The sequence below is a fragment of the Oncorhynchus keta genome, unplaced genomic scaffold (assembly GCF_023373465.1).
Source record: "Oncorhynchus keta strain PuntledgeMale-10-30-2019 unplaced genomic scaffold, Oket_V2 Un_contig_1397_pilon_pilon, whole genome shotgun sequence".
NCBI classification, from domain to species: domain Eukaryota; kingdom Metazoa; phylum Chordata; class Actinopteri; order Salmoniformes; family Salmonidae; genus Oncorhynchus; species Oncorhynchus keta.
This window is the reverse complement of record NW_026278468.1, coordinates 89,292-112,417: the sequence shown is the minus strand read 5'-3', so window position 1 is coordinate 112,417 and position 23,126 is coordinate 89,292. Positions and strand designations below refer to the sequence as shown.

At 45.2% G+C, this 23,126-nt stretch overlaps 1 protein-coding gene across 1 annotated transcript in view; it reads left to right on the top strand.

Moving 5' to 3' along the window:
- Positions 1-2,190: 2,190 nt before the first annotated feature.
- LOC127918302 (threonylcarbamoyladenosine tRNA methylthiotransferase-like) overlaps positions 2,191-23,126 on the top strand; it is a 28,673-nt gene continuing 7,737 nt past the window's right edge. Inside the window, exons 1-2 of the mRNA XM_052501593.1 lie at positions 2,191-2,219; positions 2,953-3,133. Of these exons, the coding sequence (XP_052357553.1) occupies positions 2,191-2,219; positions 2,953-3,133 (210 nt within the window). The remainder of the gene's footprint in view (positions 2,220-2,952; positions 3,134-23,126) is intronic.

Below are 23,126 nucleotides of genomic sequence, written 5' to 3'. Positions count from 1 at the left end.
TGTGGCGGCTCCACTATTCCACCTCTCTCGGTTCTGTTGTGGCGGCTCCACTATTCCACCTCTCTCGGTTCTGTTGTGGCGGCTCCACTATTCCACCTCTCTCGGTTCTGTTGTGGCGGCTCCACTATTCCACCTCTCTCGGTTCTGTTGTGGCGGCTCCACTATTCCACCTCTCTCGGTTCTGTTGTGGCGGCTCTACTATTCCACCTCTCTCTGTTCTGTTGTGGCGGCTCCACTATTCCACCTCTCTCTGTTCAGTTGTGGCGGCTCCACTATTCCACCTCTCTGTTCTGTTGTGGCTCCACTATTCCACCTCTCTCTGTTCTGTTGTGGCGGCTCCACTATTCCACCTCTCTCTGTTCTGTTGTGGCGGCTCCACTATTCCACCTCTCTGTTCTGTTGTGGCTCCACTATTCCACCTCTCTCTGTTCTGTTGTGGCTCCACTATTCCACCTCTCTCTGTTCTGTTGTGGCTCCACTATTCCACCTCTCTGTTCTGTTGTGGCGGCTCCACTATTCCACCTCTCTCTGTTCTGTTGTGGCGGCTCCACTATTCCACCTCTCTCTGTTCTGTTGTGGCTCCACTATTCCACCTCTCTCTGTTCTGTTGTGGCGGCTCCACTATTCCACCTCTCTCGGTTCTGTTGTGGCGGCTCCACTATTCCACCTCTCTCTGTTCTGTTGTGGTTCCACTATTCCACCTCTCTCTGTTCTGTTGTGGCGGCTCCACTATTCCACCTCTCTCTGTTCTGTTGTGGCGGCTCTACTATTCCACCTCTCTCTGTTCTGTTGTGGCGGCTCCACTATTCCACCTCTCTCGGTTCTGTTGTGGCGGCTCCACTATTCCACCTCTCTCGGTTCTGTTGTGGCGGCTCCACTATTCCACCTCTCTCGGTTCTGTTGTGGCGGCTCTACTATTCCACCTCTCTGTTCTGTTGTGGCGGCTCCACTATTCCACCTCTCTCTGTTCAGTTGTGGCGGCTCCACTATTCCACCTCTCTGTTCTGTTGTGGCTCCACTATTCCACCTCTCTCTGTTCTGTTGTGGCTCCACTATTCCACCTCTCTCTGTTCTGTTGTGGAGGCTCCACTATTCCACCTCTCTCTGTTCTGTTGTGGCTCCACTATTCCACCTCTCTCTGTTCTGTTGTGGCTCCACTATTCCACCTCTCTCTGTTCTGTTGTGGCTCCACTATTCCACCTCTCTCTGTTCTGTTGTGGCGGCTCCACTATTCCACCTCTCTCTGTTCTGTTGTGGCTCCACTATTCCACCTCTCTCTGTTCTGTTGTGGCGGCTCCACTATTCCACCTCTCTCTGTTCTGTTGTGGCTCCACTATTCCACCTCTCTCTGTTCTGTTGTGGCGGCTCCACTATTCCACCTCTCTCTGTTCTGTTGTGGCTCCACTATTCCACCTCTCTCTGTTCTGTTGTGGCTCCACTATTCCACCTCTCTCTGTTCTGTTGTGGCGGCTCCACTATTCCACCTCTCTCTGTTCTGTTGTGGCGGCTCCACTATTCCACCTCTCTCTGTTCTGGTGTGGCGGCTCCACTATTCCACCTCTCTCTGTTCTGTTGTGGCGGCTCCACTATTCCACCTCTCTCTGTTTAGTTGTGGCGGCTCCACTATTCCACCTCTCTCTGTTCTGTTGTGGCTCCACTATTCCACCTCTCTCTGTTCTGTTGTGGCTCCACTATTCCACATCTCTCTGTTCTGTTGTGGCTCCACTATTCCACCTCTCTCTGTTCTGTTGTGGCGGCTCCACTATTCCACCTCTCTGTTCTGTTGTGGTGGTTCCACAGTCTTCAGCGTGGGGTAGCAGTCTTCAGCGTGGGGAAGCCTTGAAGTTGGTTTGTACCTGTGAATCAGAGATCAATAAAACCAGAATATATACCAGCCAGGATCAATGAACCAGTCCTCTGCAGAGGTTCTCATTCAATCACGGACCCGGACAATAATCAATTGTCATTGAGGCTGCTAATCAGGGTCCTGTTGCAGGAATTATCCCACAGAGAAGATCCGCATAGCAACAGTGGACAGACACCACAGGCCAATGTTGATTTTCAACACACTTGCGTCACCCATACTGTAGTTAGTTACATTTATGTTTCCTTGACACGTTCTCATATGTCTTTAGGTTCTGGTTCATCATTCCCTGATTCCGTATTGTGATATGTAAGCTGTGAATTTGAATGGTCCGGGTTCAATTGGAGGTGTTTAGGTGCTTTCATTCAGATATTGAGTAGGTAAATAACCTTTTCTCTCTCTTCCTCCTTCCCTCTCTTCCTCTTCTCTCTCTTCCTCTCCTCTCTCTTCCTCTCCTCTCTCTTCCTCTCCTCTCTCTCTCTCTCTCTCTCTCTCTCTCTCTCTTCCTCTCCCTCTTCCTCTCCTCTCTCTCTTTCTCTTCCTCTCCTCTCTCTCTTTCTCTTCCTCTCTCTCTTCGTCTCCTCTTTCTTCCTCTCCTCTCTTCCTCCCTCCCTCTCCTCTTCCTCTCCCTCTTCCTCTCCTCTCTCTTCCTCTCCTCTCTCTCTCTCTTCCTCTCCTCTCTCTTCCTCTCCTCTCTTCCTCCCTCTCCTCTTCCTCTCCCTCTTCCTCTCCTCTCTCTTCCTCTCCTCTCTCTTCCTCTCCTCTCTTCCTCCCTCTCCTCTTCCTCTCCTCTCTTCCTCCCTCCCTCTCCTCTTCCTCTCCTCTCTCTTCCTCTCCTCTTCCTCTCCTCTGCCTCTTCCTCTCCTCTCTCTTCCTCCCTCCCTCTCCTCTTCCTCTCCTCTGCCTCTTCCTCTCCTCTCTCTTCCTCTCCTCTTCCTCTCCTCTGCCTCTTCCTCTCCTCTCTCTTCCTCCCTCCCTCTCCTCTTCCTCTCCTCTGCCTCTTCCTCTCCTCTCTCTTCCTCTTCCTCTTCCTCTCCTCTCTTCCTCTCCTCTTCCTCTCTCCTCTCTCTTCCTCTCCTCTCTCTCAGGGTTCCTGGTATCACCATCGCAACGGACATCATCTGTGGTTTCCCAGGGGAGACGGATGCTGACTTCCAGGAGACATGTGACCTGGTGAAGGAGTATCGCTTCCCCAGCCTCTTCATCAACCAGTTCTACCCCCGGCCTGGCACCCCCGCCGCCAAGATGGACCAGGTCCCTGCCCAAGTGGTGAGTCAGTTACAATACCACATCACACCTGTATGATCACACCACATGTTGTACCACATCACACCTGTATGATCACACCACATGGTGTACCACATCACACCTGTATGATCACACCACATGGTGTACCACATCACACCTGTATGATCACACCACATGGTGTACCACATCACACCTGTATGATCACACCACATGGTGTACCACATCACACCTGTATGATCACACCACATGTTGTACCACATCACACCTGTATGATCACACCACATGTTGTACCACATCACACCTGTATGATCACACCACATGTTGTACCACATCACACCTGTACGATCACACCACATGTTGTACCACATCACACCTGTACAATCACACCACATGTTGTACCACATCACACCTGTATGATCACACCACATGTTATACCACATCACACCTGTATGATCACACCACATGGTGTACCACATCACACCTGTATGATCACACCACATGTTGTACCACATCACACCTGTATGATCACACCACATGTTGTACCACATCACACCTGTATGATCACACCACATGTTGTACCACATCACACCTGTATGATCACACCACATGTTGTACCACATCACACCTGTATGATCACACCACATGGTGTACCACATCACACCTGTATGATCACACCACATGGTGTACCACATCACACCTGTATGATCACACCACATGTTGTACCACATCACACCTGTATGATCACACCACATGGTGTACCACATCACACCTGTAGGATCACACCACATGTTGTACCACATCACACCTGTATGATCACACCACATGTTGTACCACATCACACCTGTATGATCACACCACATGTTATACCACATCACACCTGTATGATCACACCACATGGTGTACCACATCACACCTGTATGATCACACCACATGGTGTACCACATCACACCTGTATGATCACACCACATGGTGTACCACATCACACCTGTATGATCACACCACATGGTGTACCACATCACACCTGTATGATCACACCACATGTTGTACCACATCACACCTGTATGATCACACCACATGTTGTACCACATCACACCTGTATGATCACACCACATGTTGTACCACATCACACCTGTATGATCACACCACATGGTGTACCACATCACACCTGTATGATCACACCACATGGTGTACCACATCACACCTGTATGATCACACCACATGTTGTACCACATCACACCTGTTTACATTTGATCACATGGTGTACATGGACCAGAGAGTTATTCTTCTTCTTCTTTGGAGGCAGCAGAGTTTAACATGGACCAGAGTGTAGAGGCAGTAGAGTTTAACATGGAGTGTTGAGGCAGTAGAGTTTAACATGGACCAGAGTGTTGAGGCAGTAGAGTTTAACATGGACCAGAGTGTTGAGGCAGTAGAGTTTAACATGGACCAGAGTGTTGAGGCAGTAGAGTTTAACATGGACCAGAGTGTTGAGGCAGTAGAGTTTAACATGGACCAGAGTGTTGAGGCAGTAGAGTTTAACGTGGACCAGAGTGTTGAGGCAGTAGAGTTTAACATGGACCAGAGTGTTGAGGCAGTAGAGTTTAACATGGACCAGAGTGTTTGGAGGCAGTAGAGTTTAACATGGACCAGAGTGTTGAGGCAGTAGAGTTTAACATGGACCAGAGTGTTGAGGCAGTAGAGTTTAACATGGACCAGAGTGTTGAGGCAGTAGAGTTTAATATGGACCAGAGTGTTGAGGCAGTAGAGTTTAACATGGACCAGAGTGTTTGGAGGCAGTAGAGTTTAACATGGACCAGAGTGTTGAGGCAGTAGAGTTTAACATGGACCAGACTGTTTGGAGGTAGCAGAGTTTAACATGGACCAGACTGTTTGGAGGTAGCATAGTTTAACATGGACCAGACTGTTTGGAGGCAGTAGAGTCTAACATGGACCAGACTGTTTGGAGGCAGCAGAGTTTAACATGGACCAGAGTGTTGAGGCAGTAGAGTTTAACATGGACCAGAGTGTTGAGGCAGTAGAGTTTAACATGGACCAGAGTGTTTGGAGGCAGCAGAGTTTAACATGGACCAGAGTGTTTGGAGGCAGTAGAGTTTAACATGGACCAGAGTGTTTGGAGGCAGTAGAGTTTAACATGGACCAGAGTGTTGAGGCAGTAGAGTTTAACATGGACCAGAGTGTTGAGGCAGTAGAGTTTAACATGGACCAGAGTGTTTGGAGGCAGCAGAGTTTAACATGGACCAGAGTGTTGAGGCAGTAGAGTTTAACATGGACCAGAGTGTTGAGGCAGTAGAGTTTAACATGGACCAGAGTGTTGAGGCAGTAGAGTTTAACGTGGACCAGACTGTAGAGGCAGTAGAGTTTAACATGGACCAGAGTGTTGAGGCAGTAGAGTTTAACATGGACCAGAGTGTTGAGGCAGTAGAGTTTAACATGGACCAGAGTGTTGAGGCAGTAGAGTTTAACATGGACCAGAGTGTTTGGAGGCAGTAGAGTTTAACATGGACCAGAGTGTTTGGAGGCAGTAGAGTTTAACATGGACCAGAGTGTTGAGGCAGTAGAGTTTAACATGGGCCAGAGTGTTGAGGCAGTAGAGTTTAACATGGACCAGACTGTAGAGGCAGTAGAGTTTAACATGGACCAGAGTGTTGAGGCAGTAGAGTTTAACATGGACCAGAGTGTTTGGAGGCAGCAGAGTTTAACATGGACCAGAGTGTTTGGAGGCAGTAGAGTTTAACATGGACCAGAGTGTTGAGGCAGTAGAGTTTAACATGGGCCAGAGTGTTGAGGCAGTAGAGTTTAACATGGACCAGAGTGTTGAGGCAGTAGAGTTTAACATGGACCAGAGTGTTGAGGCAGTAGAGTTTAACATGGACCAGAGTGTTGAGGCAGTAGAGTTTAACATGGACCAGAGTGTTGAGGCAGTAGAGTTTAACATGGACCAGAGTGTTGAGGCAGTAGAGTTTAACATGGGCCAGAGTGTTGAGGCAGTAGAGTTTAACATGGACCAGAGTGTTGAGGCAGTAGAGTTTAACATGGGCCAGAGTGTTGAGGCAGTAGAGTTTAACATGGACCAGAGTGTTGAGGCAGTAGAGTTTAACATGGACCAGACTGTAGAGGCAGTAGAGTTTAACATGGACCAGAGTGTTGAGGCAGTAGAGTTTAACATGGACCAGACTGTAGAGGCAGTAGAGTTTAACGTGGACCAGAGTATTGAGGCAGTAGAGTTTAACGTGGACCAGAGTGTTTGGAGGCAGTAGAGTTTAACATGGACCAGAGTGTTGAGGCAGTAGAGTTTAACGTGGACCAGAGTGTTGAGGCAGTAGAGTTTAACATGGACCAGAGTGTTTGGAGGCAGTAGAGTTTAACATGGACCAGACTGTTTGGAGGCAGTAGAGTTTAACATGGACCAGAGTGTTGAGGCAGTAGAGTTTAACATGGACCAGAGTGTTTGGAGGCAGTAGAGTTTAACATGGACCAGAGTGTTTGGAGGCAGTAGAGTTTAACATGGACCAGACTGTTTGGAGGCAGTAGAGTTTAACATGGACCACAGTGTTGAGGCAGTAGAGTTTAACATGGGCCAGAGTGTTGAGGCAGTAGAGTTTAACATGGACCAGAGTGTTTGGAGGCAGCAGAGTTTAACATGGACCAAGAGTGTTGAGGCAGTAGAGTTTAACATGGACCAGAGTGTTGAGGTAGCAGAGTTTAACATGGACCAGAGTGTTGAGGCAGTAGAGTTTAACATGGACCAGAGTGTTGAGGCAGTAGAGTTTAACATGGACCAGAGTGTTTGGAGGCAGTAGAGTTTAACATGGACCAGAGTGTTGAGGCAGTAGAGTTTAACATGGACCAGAGTGTTGAGGCAGTAGAGTTTAACATGGACCAGAGTGTTTGGAGGCAGTAGAGTTTAACATGGACCAGAGTGTTTGGAGGCAGTAGAGTTTAACATGGACCAGAGTGTTTGGAGGCAGTAGAGTTTAACATGGACCAGAGTGTTGAGGCAGTAGAGTTTAACATGGACCAGAGTGTTTGGAGGCAGTAGAGTTTAACATGGACCAGAGTGTTTGGAGGCAGTAGAGTTTAACATGGACCAGAGTGTTTGGAGGCAGTAGAGTTTAACGTGGACCAGAGTGTTTGGAGGCAGTAGAGTTTAACATGGACCAGAGTGTTTGGAGGCAGTAGAGTTTAACATGGACCAGAGTGTTGAGGCATTAGAGTTTAACATGGACCAGAGTGTGGAGGCAGTAGAGTTTAACATGGACCAGAGTGTTGAGGCAGTAGAGTTTAACATGGACCAGAGTGTGGAGGCAGTAGAGTTTAACATGGACCAGAGTGTTGAGGCAGTAGAGTTTCAGTACTGTAGTATGAGATGAGCAGGGCTGAGTGAAATAGGGTTCTAGCAGGGACGCAGTATGTTTTTGCGGGGTTGTGTCAGTTAGAGAAAAGACCAGGCACAGAATCACTCAGTTTGGGACGTAGTGATTCAGGGTGTAAGAGAGTGTGTGATTCTGTGCAGTCCGACTGCAATGTGGTCCTTGTTTAAGAACACACACTGGGACACTGGCAGACGCGTAAAGGCCCCTGTCTGGATCAAGGCCTACACATCAGGCCTCACTCAACACCAGTGGATGAGTCCCAAATGTCCCTATTATGCCCTAGTATAGTGCACTACCCTATGGGCCCTGATCAAAGGTAGTGAACTATGTAGGTGCTGTTTGTGCCTCAGACCCCGGGCTCTGTTTATACAGGTGTTTCAGCCCTGTTTCACAGGGCGGACTACACCAAGGCCTGTTATAATGGCTCCGTGTCGGGCTGAACCACAAGCTGGGGGCTCTGCAGATGGCAGGAGAGGTTGGGATCAATTCCATTTCAATGTCATCAATTCAGGAGATTAACAGCCATTCCAACGAGGGGAAATTGAAACGGACTGACTTGAAAATGGAACGAATCCTCCCCCCCTGCCAGTGGAACCCTACTGCCAGTGGAACCCTACTGCCAGTGGAACCCTACTGCCAGTGGAACCCTACTGCCCAGTGACATGTCTGGAAGGAGTTGATTCTTCTTCAAGGACGCCAGACTAAACCAGACTAATCCAGACTAAACCAGACTAAACCAGTCTAAACCAGACTAATCCAGACTAAACCAGACTAAACCAGACTAAACCAGACTAAACTCAGACTAAACTCAGACTAAACTCAGACTAAACCAGACTAAACCAGACTATACCAGACTAAACTCAGACTAAACCAGACTGAACTAGACTAAACCAGACGAAACCAGACTAAACCAGACTAAACTAGACTAAACCAGACTAAACTAGACTAAACCAGACTAAACTCAGACTAAACTCAGACTAAACTCGACTAAACCAGACTAAACTAGACTAAACTAGACTAAACCAGACTAAACTCAGACTAAACTAGACTAAACCAGACTAAACCAGACTAAACCAGACTAAACTAGACTAAACCAGACTAAACTAGACTAAACCAGACTAAACTAGACTAAACCAGACTAAACTAGACTAAACTCAGACTAAACTCAGACTAAACCAGACTAAACTCAGACTAAACCAGACTAAACTCAAGACTAAACTAGACGAAACCAGACTAAACCAGACTAAACCAGACTAAACTCAGACTAAACTCAGACTAAACTAGACTAAACCAGACTAAACTCAGCCACTAGTATTATCCTAAGTACTATATTGACACGAGGTATTAGACTGTATTGTTGTCCGGATGCTTCCGATGACGACGGGCTTGATTCACCCAGCTGTCAGACCTAAGATGTTTTTAAATGTGTTTTTTTTAGTATGTCTGATTCTGAATTATAAAAAAAAATATTTTTGTAATTTGTGTCTCTTATCAAGGAGTAAAAACCGGAATAAAATGTCTCCCCTCTCGTCATCTGAACATAAAAACCTGCTCCAATTATGTCAAGAAATATTATATATCCTGGAGTGTTTTATACCACGGTGGATTAACACAATCAAAGACACTGGAGTTGAGTTCTCTCCTCTCTCTTAATATATCCCTCTCTCTCTGTGTGCGTGCGTGTGTGTGTGTGTGTGTGTGTGTGTGTGTGTGTGTGTGTGTGTGTGTGTGTGTGTGTGTGTGTGTGTGTGTGTGTGTGTGTGTGTGTGTGTGTGTGTGTGTGTGTGTGTGTGTGTGTGTGCGCGTGGGCGCGTGGGTGTGTGTGTGTGTGTGTGCTGTGTGTGTCTGTGTGTGTCTGTGTGTGTCTGTGTGTGTGTGTGTGTGTGTGTGTGTGTGTGTGTGTGTGTGCGTGTGTCTGTGCGTGTGTCTGTGTGTGTGTGTGTGTGTGTGAGATCTCTCTCTCAGCATTAATGGTAATTAATACAGGTCTGTTTGTGCACTGAGCCAGGCGTTTCTCTCAGACTGATTTCAGCCAGCATGGGGTAATTCAGCTGTCGTACTAAGTCAGTCAGACGGCCGGTTCATGTCAACGAGGCATTTTCTCAGTATCTCATATTTTTACACGTCTTCAATTACAGCATGTTGTTGTTGTTGTTGTTGTCTGTTTTATATCTTTAAATCCATCAGGAGAAAATAGGATCTTGGCTTTTTATCTATTTGTGTTTTAATTCTGTCATTCATTATTGACAATGACAACGTGTATCTTGTGAGGTTTCCACTTCCTGTTCAATAGTATTGATTAGGTAACGTCCTGTTCAATAGTAATGATTAGGTAATGTCCTGTTCAATAGTAATGATTAGGTAATGTCCTGTTCAATAGTAATGATTAGGTAACGTCCTGTTCAATAGTAATGATTAGGTAACGTCCTGTTCAATAGTAATGATTAGGTAATGTCCTGTTCAATAGTAATGATTAGGTAATGTCCTGTTCAATAGTAATGATTAGGTAATGTCCTGTTCAATAGTAATGATTAGGTAATGTCCTGTTCAATAGTAATGATTAGGTAACGTCATGTTCAATAGTAATGATTAGGTAACGTCATGTTCAATAGTAATGATTAGGTAATGTCCTGTTCAATAGTAATGATTAGGTAATGTCCTGTTCAATAGTAATGATTAGGTAACGTCATGTTCAATAGTAATGATTAGGTAACGTCATGTTCAATAGTAATGATTAGGTAACGTCCTGTTCAATAGTAATGATTAGGTAACGTCCTGTTCAATAGTAATGATTAGGTAATGTCCTGTTCAATAGTAATGATTAGGTAATGTCCTGTTCAATAGTAATGATTAGGTAATGTCCTGTTCAATAGTAATGATTAGGTAACGTCATGTTCAATAGTTATGATTAGGTAACGTCCTGTTCAATAGTAATGATTAGGTAACGTCCTGTTCAATAGTAATGATTAGGTAATGTCCTGTTCAATAGTAATGATTAGGTAATGTCCTGTTCAATAGTTATGATTAGGTAACGTCCTTTTCAATAGTAATGAACAGAGGAACTCTGGAGCTCTGTCAGAGAGACCAATAACAAGTAATTATGTTCAACATTTTGCTATCATTGTTTGAAACTTTCGCAGGATCAATACCCTAGAAATAGAATCCATAGAATTGGCTTGGAACCTCTAATCCTGTCAATTTGGATGGGTTTGGAACCTCTAATCCTGTCAATTTGGATGGGTTTGGAACCTCTAATCCTGTCAATTTGGATGGGTTTGGAACCTCTAATCCTGTCAATTTCAATGGGTTTGGAACCTCTAATCCTGTCGATTTGGATGGGTTTGGAACCTCTAATCCTGTCAATTTGGATGGGTTTGGAACCTCTAATCCTGTCAATTTGGATGGGTTTGGAACCTCTAATCCTGTCGATTTGGATGGGTTTGGAACCTCTAATCCTGTCAATTTGAATGGGTTTGGAACCTCTAATCCTGTCTATTTCAATGGGTTTGGAACCTCTAATCCTGTCAATTTCAAAGGGTTTGGAACCTCTCCTGTCAATTTGAATGGGTTTGGAACCTCTTATCCTGTCGATTTGGATGGGTTTGGAACCTCTAATCCTGTCAATTTGAATGGGTTTGGAACCTCTAATCCTGTCAATTTGGATGGGTTTGGAACCTCTTATCCTGTCAATTTGGATGGATTTGGAACCTCTAATCATGTCAATTTGAATGGGTTTGGAACCTCTAATCCTGTCAATTTGGATGGATTTGGAACCTCTAATCATGTCAATTTGAATGGGTTTGGAACCTCTAATCCTGTCAATTTGGATGGATTTGGAACCTAATCATGTCAATTTGAATGGGTTTGGAACCTCTAATCCTGTCAATTTGGATGGGTTTGGAACCTCTAATCCTGTCAATTTGGATGGATTTGGAACCTCTAATCATGTCAATTTGAATGGGTTTGGAACCTCTAATCCTGTCAATTTGGATGGGTTTGGAACCTCTAATCCTGTCAATTTGAATGGATTTGGAACCTCTAATCCTGTCAATTTGAATGGATTTGGAACCTCTAATCATGTCAATTTGAAGGGGTAGGGCTGGGCTGGGTAGGGATGGGGCTGGGCTGGGTAGGGATGGGGCTGGGCTGGGTAGGGATGGGGCTGGGTAGGGATGGGGCTGGGTAGGGATGGGGCTGGGCTGGGTAGGGATGGGGCTGGGTAGGGATGGGGCTGGGTAGGGATGGGGCTGGGGAGGGAGGGGCTGGGCTGGTAGGAATGGGGCTGGGTAGGGATTAGGCTGGGTAGGGATGGGGCTGGGTAGGGATGGGGCTGATGGGGATGGGCTGGGTAGGGATGGGGCTGGTAGGGATGGGGCTGGGTAGGGATGGGGCTGGTAGGGATGGGATGGGATGGGGCTTGGCTGGGCTGGGCTGGGTAGGGATGGGGCTGGGTAGGGATGGGGCTGGGTAGGGATGGGGTTGGGTGGGGATGGGGTTAGGTAGGGGTAGGGATGGGGCTGGGTTGGGTAGGGATGGGGCTGGGTTGGGTAGGGATGGGGCTGGGTAGGGATTAGGCTGGGTAGGGATGGGGCTGGGTAAGGATGGGGCTGATGGGGATGGGCTGGGTAGGGATGGGGCTGGTAGGGATGGGGCTGGGTAGGGATGGGGATGGGGCTGGTAGGGATGGGATGGGATGGGGCTTGGCTGGGCTGGGCTGGGTAGGGATGGGGTAGGGATGGGGTTGGGTGGGGATGGGGTTAGGTAGGGGTAGGGATGGGGCTGGGTTGGGTAGGGATGGGGCTGGGTTGGGTAGGGATGGGGCTGGGTTGGTTAGGGATGGGGCTGGGTAGGGCTGGGCTGGGTAGGGATGGGGCTGGGTGGGGATGGGCTGGGTAGGGATGGGATGGGCTGGGTAGGGATGGGGCTGGGTTGGGATGGGGCTGGGTAGGGATGGGGCTGGGCTGTGATGGGTAGGGATGGGGCTGGGTAGGGATGGGGCTGGGCTGTGATGGGTAGGGATGGGGCTGGGCTGTGATGAGTAGGGATGGGGCTGGGTAGGGATGGGGCTGGGCTGGGATGGGTAGGGATGGGGCTGGGCTGTGATGAGTAGGGATGGGGCTGGGTAGGGATGGGGCTGGGCTGTGATGGGTAGGGATGGGGCTGGGCTGTGATGAGTAGGGATGGGGCTGGGTAGGGATGGGGCTGGGCTGGGATGGGTAGGGATGGGGCTGGGGCTGGGGCTGGGTAGGGATGGGGCTGGGTAGGGATGGGGCTGGGCTGTTTTCTCTGGCCATCTGGAGGATGTTATTTATGTGTGGCCCAGCAGTAGGTAGAGTTGACACTGCTGTCTGGCTGAGCTGACTGATGCTGCTGTGGGGAAGAGAGAGACTACAGACTACGGCACCAGGTGTCCAGCTGCTATGAAGCCCTATTCATGTTGTTCCTGTAGACTTAGTGAATTACTAATACAGCTGCTATGAAGCCCTATTCATGTTGTTCCTGTAGACTTAGTGAATTACTAATACAGCTGCTATGAAGCCCTATTCATGTTGTTCCTGTAGACTTAGTGAATTACTAATACAGCTGCTATGAAGCTCTATTCATGTTGTTCCTGTAGACTTAGTGAATTACTAATACAGCTGCTATGAAGCCCTATTCATGTTGTTCCTGTAGACTTAGTGAATTACTACTACAGCTGCTATGAAGCTCTATTCATGTTGTTCCTGTAGACTTAGTGAATTACTAACACAGCTGCTATGAAGCTCTATTCATGTTGTTCCTGTAGACTTAGTGAATTACTAATACAGCTGCTATGAAGCCCTATTCATGTTGTTCCTGTAGACTTAGTGAATTACTAATACAGCTGCTATGAAGCCCTATTCATGTTGTTCCTGTAGACTTAGTGAATTACTACTACAGCTGCTATGAAGCTCTATTCATGTTGTTCCTGTAGACTTAGTGAATTACTACTACAGCTGCTATGAAGCTCTATTCATGTTGTTCCTGTAGACTTAGTGAATTACTAATACAGCTGCTATGAAGCCCTATTCATGTTGTTCCTGTAGACTTAGTGAATTACTAATACAGCTGCTATGAAGCCCTATTCATGTTGTTCCTGTAGACTTAGTGAATTACTAATACAGCTGCTATGAAGCTCTATTCATGTTGTTCCTGTAGACTTAGTGAATTACTAATACAGCTGCTATGAAGCCCTATTCATGTTGTTCCTGTAGACTTAGTGAATTACTAACACAGCTGCTATGAAGCCCTATTCATGTTGTTCCTGTAGACTTAGTGAATTACTAATGCAGCTGCTATGAAGCCCTATTCATGTTGTTCCTGTAGACTGACTGAAGTGGTTAAGTACTGGCTATTTATCCACTTATATTGTTAACAGATATTGTTGAATGTGCTCGTAGTGAAGTTACTACTATGAACATGTGGCCCACAGAATAGAATAAACTCAAGAAAATCGAACTTACTTTCCCCCGTCAACACAAAGCCAGGTAACTTATAAGCAAAGCATTCAGCGTACACAGAATAGGATAGCATCTATCTTTACGTTCCCCCGTGAACACAAAGAGCAAGCTGCGGCTGACTGCAGTGGTAGGACAAAACGGGATGTTTCTAAGGACAAGGCGAAGTCTTAAACTACAGCATTCCTCTGTCCACACCTCTCCGAACTGATTGGAGATCCTTCCACATTCCTGCCTCATTGTTACCTTCCGGAAAACGCCATAGCCCACATTTCTCAGTATGTACCTCAAAAGCACTTACCTTCACCTCGTAAAACCCTGTCAATGGTTAGACACAGGCCTTTCAATACACACATTCCCCTTCAACTGCTGTCTTATAGAACCAAGGTGCTCAGAGCTCCAGGGCCGAGTCAGGCTGTCAGAGCTCCAGGGCTCTGGTCAGCAGTAGATGATTGATTTAGATGTGTTTGATTGATTTAGATGTGTTTGATTGATTTAGATGTGTTTGATTGATTTAGATGTGTTTGATTGATTTAGATGTGTTTGATTGATTTAGATGTGTTTGATTGATTTAGATGTGTTTGATTGATTTAGATGTGTGTGATTGATTTAGATGTGTTTGATTGATTTAGATGTGTGTGATTGATTTAGATGTGTTTGATTGATTTAGATGTGTGATTGATTTAGATGTGTTTGATTGATTTAGATGTGTGTGATTGATTTAGATGTGTTTGATTGATTTAATTGATTTAGATGTGTTTGATTGATTTAGATGTGTGATTGATTTAGATGTGTTTGATTGATTTAATTGATTTAGATGTGTTTGATTGATTTAGATATGTGTGATTGATTTAGATGTGTGTGATTGATTTAGATGTGTTTAATTGATTTAGATGTGTTTGATTGATTTAGATGTGTTTGATTGATTTAATTGATTTAGATGTGTTTGATTGATTTAGATATGTGTGATTGATTTAGATATGTGTGATTGATTTAGATGTGTTTGATTGATTTAATTGATTTAGATGTGTTTGATTGATTTAGATGTGTTTGATTGATTTAGATGTGTGATTGATTTAGATGTGTGTGATTGATTTAGATGTGTTTGATTGATTTAGATATGTGTGATTGATTTAGATATGTGATTGATTTAGATGTGTTTAATTGATTTAGATGTGTTTGATTGATTTAGATGTGTTTGATTGATTTAGATGTGTTTGATTGATTTAGATGTGTTTGATTGATTTAGATGTGTGTGATTGATTTAGATGTGTTTGATTGATTTAGATGTGTTTGATTGATTTAGATGTGTGTGATTGATTTAGATGTGTGTGATTGATTTAGATGTGTTTGATTGATTTAGATGTGTTTGATTGATTTAGATGTGTGTGTTTGATTTAGATATGTTTGATTGATTTAGATGTGTTTGATTGATTTAGATGTGTTTGATTGATTTAGATGTGTTTGATTGATTTAGATGTGTTTGATTGATTTAGATGTGTTTGATTGATTTAGATGTGTTTGATTGATTTAGATGTGTTTGATTGATTTAGATGTGTTTGATTGATTTAGATGTGTGTGATTGATTTAGATGTGTTTGATTGATTTAGATGTGATTGATTTAGATGTGTGTGTTTGATTTAGATATGTTTGATTGATTTAGATGTGATTGATTTAGATGTGTGTGTTTGATTTAGATATGTTTGATTGATTTAGATGTGTTTGATTGATTTAGATGTGTTTGATTGATTTAGATGTGTGTGATTGATTTAGATGTGTTTGATTGATTTAGATGTGATTGATTTAGATGTGTTTGATTGATTTAGATGTGTTTGATTGATTTAATTGATTTAGATGTGTTTGATTGATTTAGATGTGTGTGATTGATTTAGATGTGTTTGATTGATTTAATTGATTTAGATGTGTTTGATTGATTTAGATGTGTGTGATTGATTTAGATGTGTGTGATTGATTTAGATGTGTTTGATTGATTTAGATGTGTTTGATTGATTTAGATGTGTTTGATTGATTTAATTGATTTAGATGTGTTTGATTGATTTAGATGTGTGTGATTGATTTAGATGTGTGTGATTGATTTAGATGTGTTTGATTGATTTAGATGTGTGTGATTGATTTAGATATGTGTGATTGATTTAGATATGTGTGATTGATTTAGATGTGTGTGATTGATTTAGATGTGTTTGATTGATTTAATTGATTTAGATGTGTTTGATTGATTTAGATGTGTGTGATTGATTTAGATGTGTGTGATTGATTTAGATATGTGTGATTGATTTAGATATGTGTGATTGATTTAGATGTGTTTGATTGATTTAGATGTGTGTGATTGATTTAGATGTGTGTGATTGATTTAGATGTGTTTGATTGATTTAGATGTGTGTGATTGATTTAGATATGTGTGATTGATTTAGATATGTGTGATTGATTTAGATGTGTTTGATTGATTTAGATGTGTTTGTTTGATTGATTTAGATGTGTGTGATTGATTTAGATGTGTTTGATTGATTTAGATGTGTTTGATTGATTTAGATGTGTTTGATTGATTTAATTGATTTAGATGTGTTTGATTGATTTAGATATGTGTGATTGATTTAGATGTGTTTGATTGATTTAGATGTGTTTGATTGATTTAATTGATTTAGATGTGTTTGATTGATTTAGATATGTGTGATTGATTTAGATGTGTTTGATTGATTTAGATGTGTTTGATTGATTTAGATATGTGTGATTGATTTAGATGTGTTTGATTGATTTAGATATGTGTGATTGATTTAGATGTGTTTGATTGATTTAGATATGTGTGATTGATTTAGATGTGTTTGATTGATTTAGATGTGTTTGATTGATTTAATTGATTTAGATGTGTTTGATTGATTTAGATATGTGTGATTGATTTAGATGTGTTTGATTGATTTAGATGTGTTTGATTGATTTAGATATGTGTGATTGATTTAGATGTGTTTGATTGATTTAGATGTGTTTGATTGATTTAGATGTGTTTGATTGATTTAGATGTGTTTGTTTGATTGATTTAGATGTGTGTGATTGATTTAGATGTGTTTGATTGATTTAGATGTGTTTGATTGATTTAGATGTGTTTGATTGATTTAGATGTGTTTGATTGATTTAGATGTGTTTGATTGATTTAATTGATTTAGATGTGTTTGATTGATTTAGATATGTGTGATTGATTTAGATGTGTGTGATTGATTTAGATGTGTTTGATTGATTTAGATGTGTTTGATTGATTTAGATGTGTTTGATTGATTTAATTGATTTAGATGTGTTTGATTGATTTAGATATGTGTGATTGATTTAGATGTGTTTGATTGATTTAGATGTGTGTGATTGATTTAGATGTGTTTGATTGATTTAGATGTGTTTGATTGATTTAGATGTGTGTGATTGATTTAGATGTGTTTGATTGATTTAATTGATTTAGATGTGTTTGATTGATTTAGATATGTGTGATTGATTTAGATGTGTGTGATTGATTTAGATGTGTTTGATTGATTTAGATGTGTTTGATTGATTTAATTGATTTAGATGTGTTTGATTGATTTAGATATGTGTGATTGATTTAGATGTGTGTGATTGATTTAGATGTGTTTGTTTGATTGATTTAGATGTGTTTGTTTGATTGATTTAGATGTGTTTGTTTGATTGATTTAGATGTGTGTGATTGATTTAGATATGTGTGATTGATTTAGATGTGTTTGATTGATTTAGATGTGTTTGTTTGATTGATTTAGATGTGTTTGATTGATTTAGATGTGTTTGATTGATTTAATTGATTTAGATATGTTTGATTGATTTAGATGTGTGTGATTGATTTAATTGATTTAGATATGTTTGATTGATTTAGATGTGTTTGATTGATTTAGATGTGTTTGATTGATTTAGATGTGTTTGATTGATTTAGATGTGTTTGATTGATTTAGATGTGTGTGATTGATTTAGATGTGTGTGATTGATTTAGATGTGTTTGATTGATTTAGATGTGTTTGATTGATTTAGATGTGTTTGATTGATTTAGATGTGTTTGATTGATTTAGATGTGTTTGATTGATTTAGATGTGTTTGATTTAGATGTGTTTGATTGATTTAGATGTGTGTGATTGATTTAGATGTGTTTGATTGATTTAGATGTGTTTGATTGATTTAGATGTGTTTGATTGATTTAGATGTGTTTGATTGATTTAGATGTGTTTGATTGATTTAGATGTGTTTGATTGATTTAGATGTGTTTGATTGATTTAGATGTGTGTGATTGATTTAGATGTGTTTGATTGATTTAGATGTGTTTGATTGATTTAGATGTGTTTGATTGATTTAGATGTGTTTGATTGATTTAGATGTGTTTGATTGATTTAGATGTGTTTGATTGATTTAGATTTAGTCTGTTGACGTGTTGCTGCTCTTTGGTGTCAAGGAAGTAGAAATGTGTGTCGTAGTTGTCCAAGTCGTTTAAAAGTCCGAGATCTGACTGGTTCAAGCAGATGGATGGACATGTTCCTCTCCACGTCTCTTTGATGGACAGACAGCATGTCTCCCAATGAGCAGCTGTCTGTCCGTTTGTCTGTTCGTGTAGAACTGCTGAAGACATTTGAGCTGAGAGATTCACATCCGTGTTTGTTTCTGATGAACACCTCACTGCCTCGGGTCCAGGCCTTATTAGAGGACGATCCAAACCCTGTTGGACCTCCAGTGTCCCTCCATGTCCTCCCCTAATGTCCTCCCCTACGTCCCTCCTTGTCATCCCCTCCATGTCCTCCCCTACTTCCCTCCATGTCCCCCCTACTTCCCTCCATGTCCTCCCCTACATGTCCTCCCCTCCATGTCCTCCCCTCCATGTCCTTCCCTCCATGTCCTCACCTACCTCCCTCCATGTCCTCCCCTACCTCCCTCCATGTCCTCCCCTACCTCCCTCCATGTCCTCCCCTACCTCCCTCCATGTCCTCCCCTACCTCCTCCATGTCATCCCCTCCATGTCCTCCCCTACCTCCCTCCATGTCCTCCCCTCCATGTCCTCCCTACCTCCCTCCATGTCCTCCCTCCATGTCCTCCCCTACCTCCCTCCATGTCCTCCCCTACCTCCCTCCATGTCCTCCCTCCATGTCCTCCCTCCATGTCCTCCCTACCTCCCTCCATGTCCTCCTCTCCATGTCCTCCCTACCTCCCTCCATGTCCTCCCCTACCTCCCTCCATGTCCTCCCCACCTCCCTCCATGTCCTCCCCTACCTCCCTCCATGTCCTCCCCTACCTCCCTCCATGTCCTCCCCTACCTCCCTCCATGTCCTCCCCTACATCCCTCCATGTCCTCCCCTACCTCCCTCCATGTCCTCCCCTACCTCCCTCCATGTACTCCCCTACCTCCCTCCATGTCCTCCCCTACATCCTCCATGTCCTCACCTACATCCCTCCATGTCCTCCCCTACATCCCTCCATGTCCTCCCCTCCATGTCCTTCCCTCCATGTCATCCCCTCCATGTCCTCCCCTCCATGTCCTCCCCTACATCCCTCCATGTCCTCACCTACATCCCTCCATGTCCTCCCCTACCTCCCTCCATGTCCTCCCCTCCATGACCTCCCCTACATCCCTCCATGTCCTCACCTACATCCTCCATGTCCTCCCCTACATCCCTCCATGTCCTCACCTACATCCCTCCATGTCCTCTCCTACCTCCCTCCATGTCCTCCCCTACATCCCTCCATGACCTCCCCTACATCCCTCCATGTCCTCACCTACATCCTCCATGACCTCCCCTACATCCCTCCATGACCTCCCCTACATCCCTCCATGTCCTCACCTACATCCCTCCATGTCCTCCCCTACATCCCTCCATGTCCTCACCTACATCCTCCATGTCCTTCCTACCTCCCTCCATGTCCTCCCTACATCCCTCCATGACCTCCCCTACATCCCTCCATGTCCTCACCTACATCCCTCCATGTCCTCCCCTACATCCCTCCATGTCCTCACCTACATCCCTCCATGTCCTCCCCTACATCCCTCCATGTCCTCACCTACATCCCTCCATGTCCTTCCCTCCATGTCCTTCCCTCCATGTCCTTCCTCCATGTCCTCCCCTCCATGTCCTCCCCCTACATCCCTCCATGTCCTCACCTACATCCCTCCATGTCCTCCCCTACCTCCCTCCATGTCCTCCCTCCATGTCCTCACCTACATCCCTCCATGTCCTCCCCTACCTCCCTCCATGTCCTCCCTCCATGTCATCCCCTACATCCCTCCATGTCCTCCCTACCTCCCTCCATGTCCCTCCCTCCATGTCCTCACCTACATCCCTCCATGTCTCTCCTACCTCCCTCCATGTCCTCCCCTCCATGTCCCTCACCTACATCCCTCCATGTCCTCCCCTACCTCCCTCCATGTCCTCCCCTCCATGTCCTCACCTACATCCTCCATGACCTCCCTACCTCCCTCCATGCCCTCCCCTCCATGTCCTCCCCTACATCCCTCCATGTCCTCACCTACATCCCTCCATGTCCTCCCCTACATCCCTCCATGTCCTCACCTACATCCCTCCATGTCCTCCCCTACATGTCCTCCCCTCCATGTCCTTCCCTCCATGTCCTCCCTACTTCCCTCCATGTCCCCCTACTTCCCTCCATGTCCTTCCCTCCATGTCCTCCCTCCATGTCCTCCCCTACATCCCTCCATGTCCTCCCCTACATCCCTCCATGTCCTCACCTACATCCCTCCATGTCCTCACCTACATCCCTCCATGTCCTCCCCTACCTCCCTCCATGTCCTCCCCTACATCCCTCCATGTCCTCACCTACATCCCTCCATGTCCTCCCCTCCATGTCCTCACCTACATCCCTCCATGTCCTCACCTACATCCCTCCATGTCCTCACCTACATCCCTCCATGTCCTCACCTACATCCCTCCATGTCCTCACCTACATCCCTCAATGTCCTCCCCTACCTCCCTCCATGTCCTCCCCTACCTCCCTCCATGTCATCCCCTCCATGTCCTCCCCTACCTCTCTCCATGTCCTCCCCTACCTCCTCCATGTCCTCCCCTACCTCCCTCCATGTCCTCCCCTACCTCCCTCCATGTCATCCCCTCCATGTCCTCCCCTACTCCCTCCATGTCCTCCCCTACCTCCCTCCATGTCATCCCTCCATGTCCTCCCCTACCTCCCTCCATGTCCTCCCCTACCTCCCTCCATGTCCTCCCCCTACCTCCCTCCATGTCATCCCCTACCTCCCTCCATGTCCTCCCCTACCTCCCTCCATGTCCTCCCCTACCTCCCAGCATGTCATCCCCTCCATGTCCTCCCCTACCTCTCTCCATGTCCTCCCCTACCTCCCTCCATGTCCTCCCCTACCTCCCTCCATGTCCCTCCATGTCCTCCCCTACCTCCCTCCATGTCCTCCCCTACCTCCCTGCATGTCCTCCCCTACCTCCCTCCATGTCCTCCCCCCTGGTTTCAAATAAAGATAAGTGGTTTATTATTTGGCTCATCAAGATGATTTTCTGTCGTCTCTGACTCCGGAAGGGTCCGGAAGGGTCCGGGGGAGGAGAGAGACTGACTGCTTTGGGCTGTAACAGGAGCAGCAGCAATCCCAGCCCAGGCCTCAGCTCCTAATAGGCTGAAAAAGTGAGGCTGTATCCAAAATGGCTCCCTTTTCCCTTTCTAGTGTGTTACTTTCGACCAGGGTCCGTAAGGGTAGTGCACTACATAGGGAAATGGGATGCCATTTGGGATACAAGGTCAGCTTTGGGTTCATGGTGTTTGATCAAATTCCTGCTCCTATTCAACCCAGAATGAAGATGTGATTTCAGAGTGGAAAGTATAAAGAGATTCTTTATAAGGTAGCTGGTTATCTTCCTCTACCCGAGCCCGGCAACCTTCCACCAACCTCTCTCCTCCTCCTCTTCCTCCTCCTCCTCTGACTCGTCTCTCTCTCTCCCAAATCAGAAGGGCCAGAAGACATACTTCACCATTGGAATAGGATCTACACAATTATGTGTGTGTGTGTGTGGGGGGGTTATAGAGTGAATACTGCAGGGATCTCATTGGTGGTGTTGAGGAATAATAACCTCAGGTGCTCCTCTCTCCTCTCATTTCTCCTCTCTCTCTTCTCTCCTTTCTCCTCTCATTTCTCCTCTCCTCTCTCTCTTTTTCCTCTCCTCTCTCATTTCTCCTCTCTCCTCTCCTCTCTCCTCTCCTCTCTCCTTTTTTTTCCTTTCCTCTCTCCTTTTTCCTCTCTCCTCTCCTCCTCTCTCCTCTCCTTTCTCCTCTCTCTTTTTTCTCCTCTCCTCTCTCCCGTTCTCCTCTCCTCTCTCCTCTCTCCTTTCTCCTCTCTCTCATCTCCTCTCTCCTTTCTCCTCTCCTCTCTCCTCTCCTCTCTCCTTTCTTCTCTCCTCTCTCCTTTCTCCTCTCCTCTCTCATCTCCCCTCTCTCCTTTCTCCTCTCCTCTCTCTCCTTTTCCCTCTCTCCTCTCCTCTCTCTTTCTCCTCTCCTCTCATCTCTCCTCTCTCCTTTCTCCTCTCTCCCTCTCCTCTCTCCTTTCTCCTCTCTCCTCTCCTCTCTCTCCTTTTTCTCCTCTCCTCTCTCTCTTTTTCCTCTCTCCCTCTCTCCTTTCTCCTCTCCTCTCTCCTTTCTCCCCTCCTCTCTCTTTCTCCCTCTCCTCTCTCTCTCCTCCTCTCTCCTTTCTCCTCTCCTTTCCCCTCTCCTTTTTCCTCTCCTCTTTCCTTTCTCCTCTCTCCTTTCTCCTCTCCTTTCTCCTCTCTCCTCTCTCATCTCCTCTCTTTCTTTCTCCTCTCCTTTCCCCTCTCCTTTCCCTCTCCTCTCACCTCTCCTTTTTCCTCTCCTCTTTCCTTTCTCCTCTCTCCTCCTCCTTTCTCCTCTCTTCTCTCCTCCTCTCTCTCCTTTCTCCTCTCCTCCTCTCCTTTCTCCTCTCCTCTCTCCTCTCATTTCTCCTCTCCTGTTCCCTCTCCTCTCATTTTGCCTCTCCTCTCCCTCTCTCCCTTTATCCTCTCTCTCCTTTCTCCTCTCCTTTCTCCTCTCTCCTCTTTCCTTTCTCCTCTCCTCTCCTCCAGCAGCACAGCAAACTGAGGAGAGAGGAGGGGAGAGGATATGCAGGGTAGT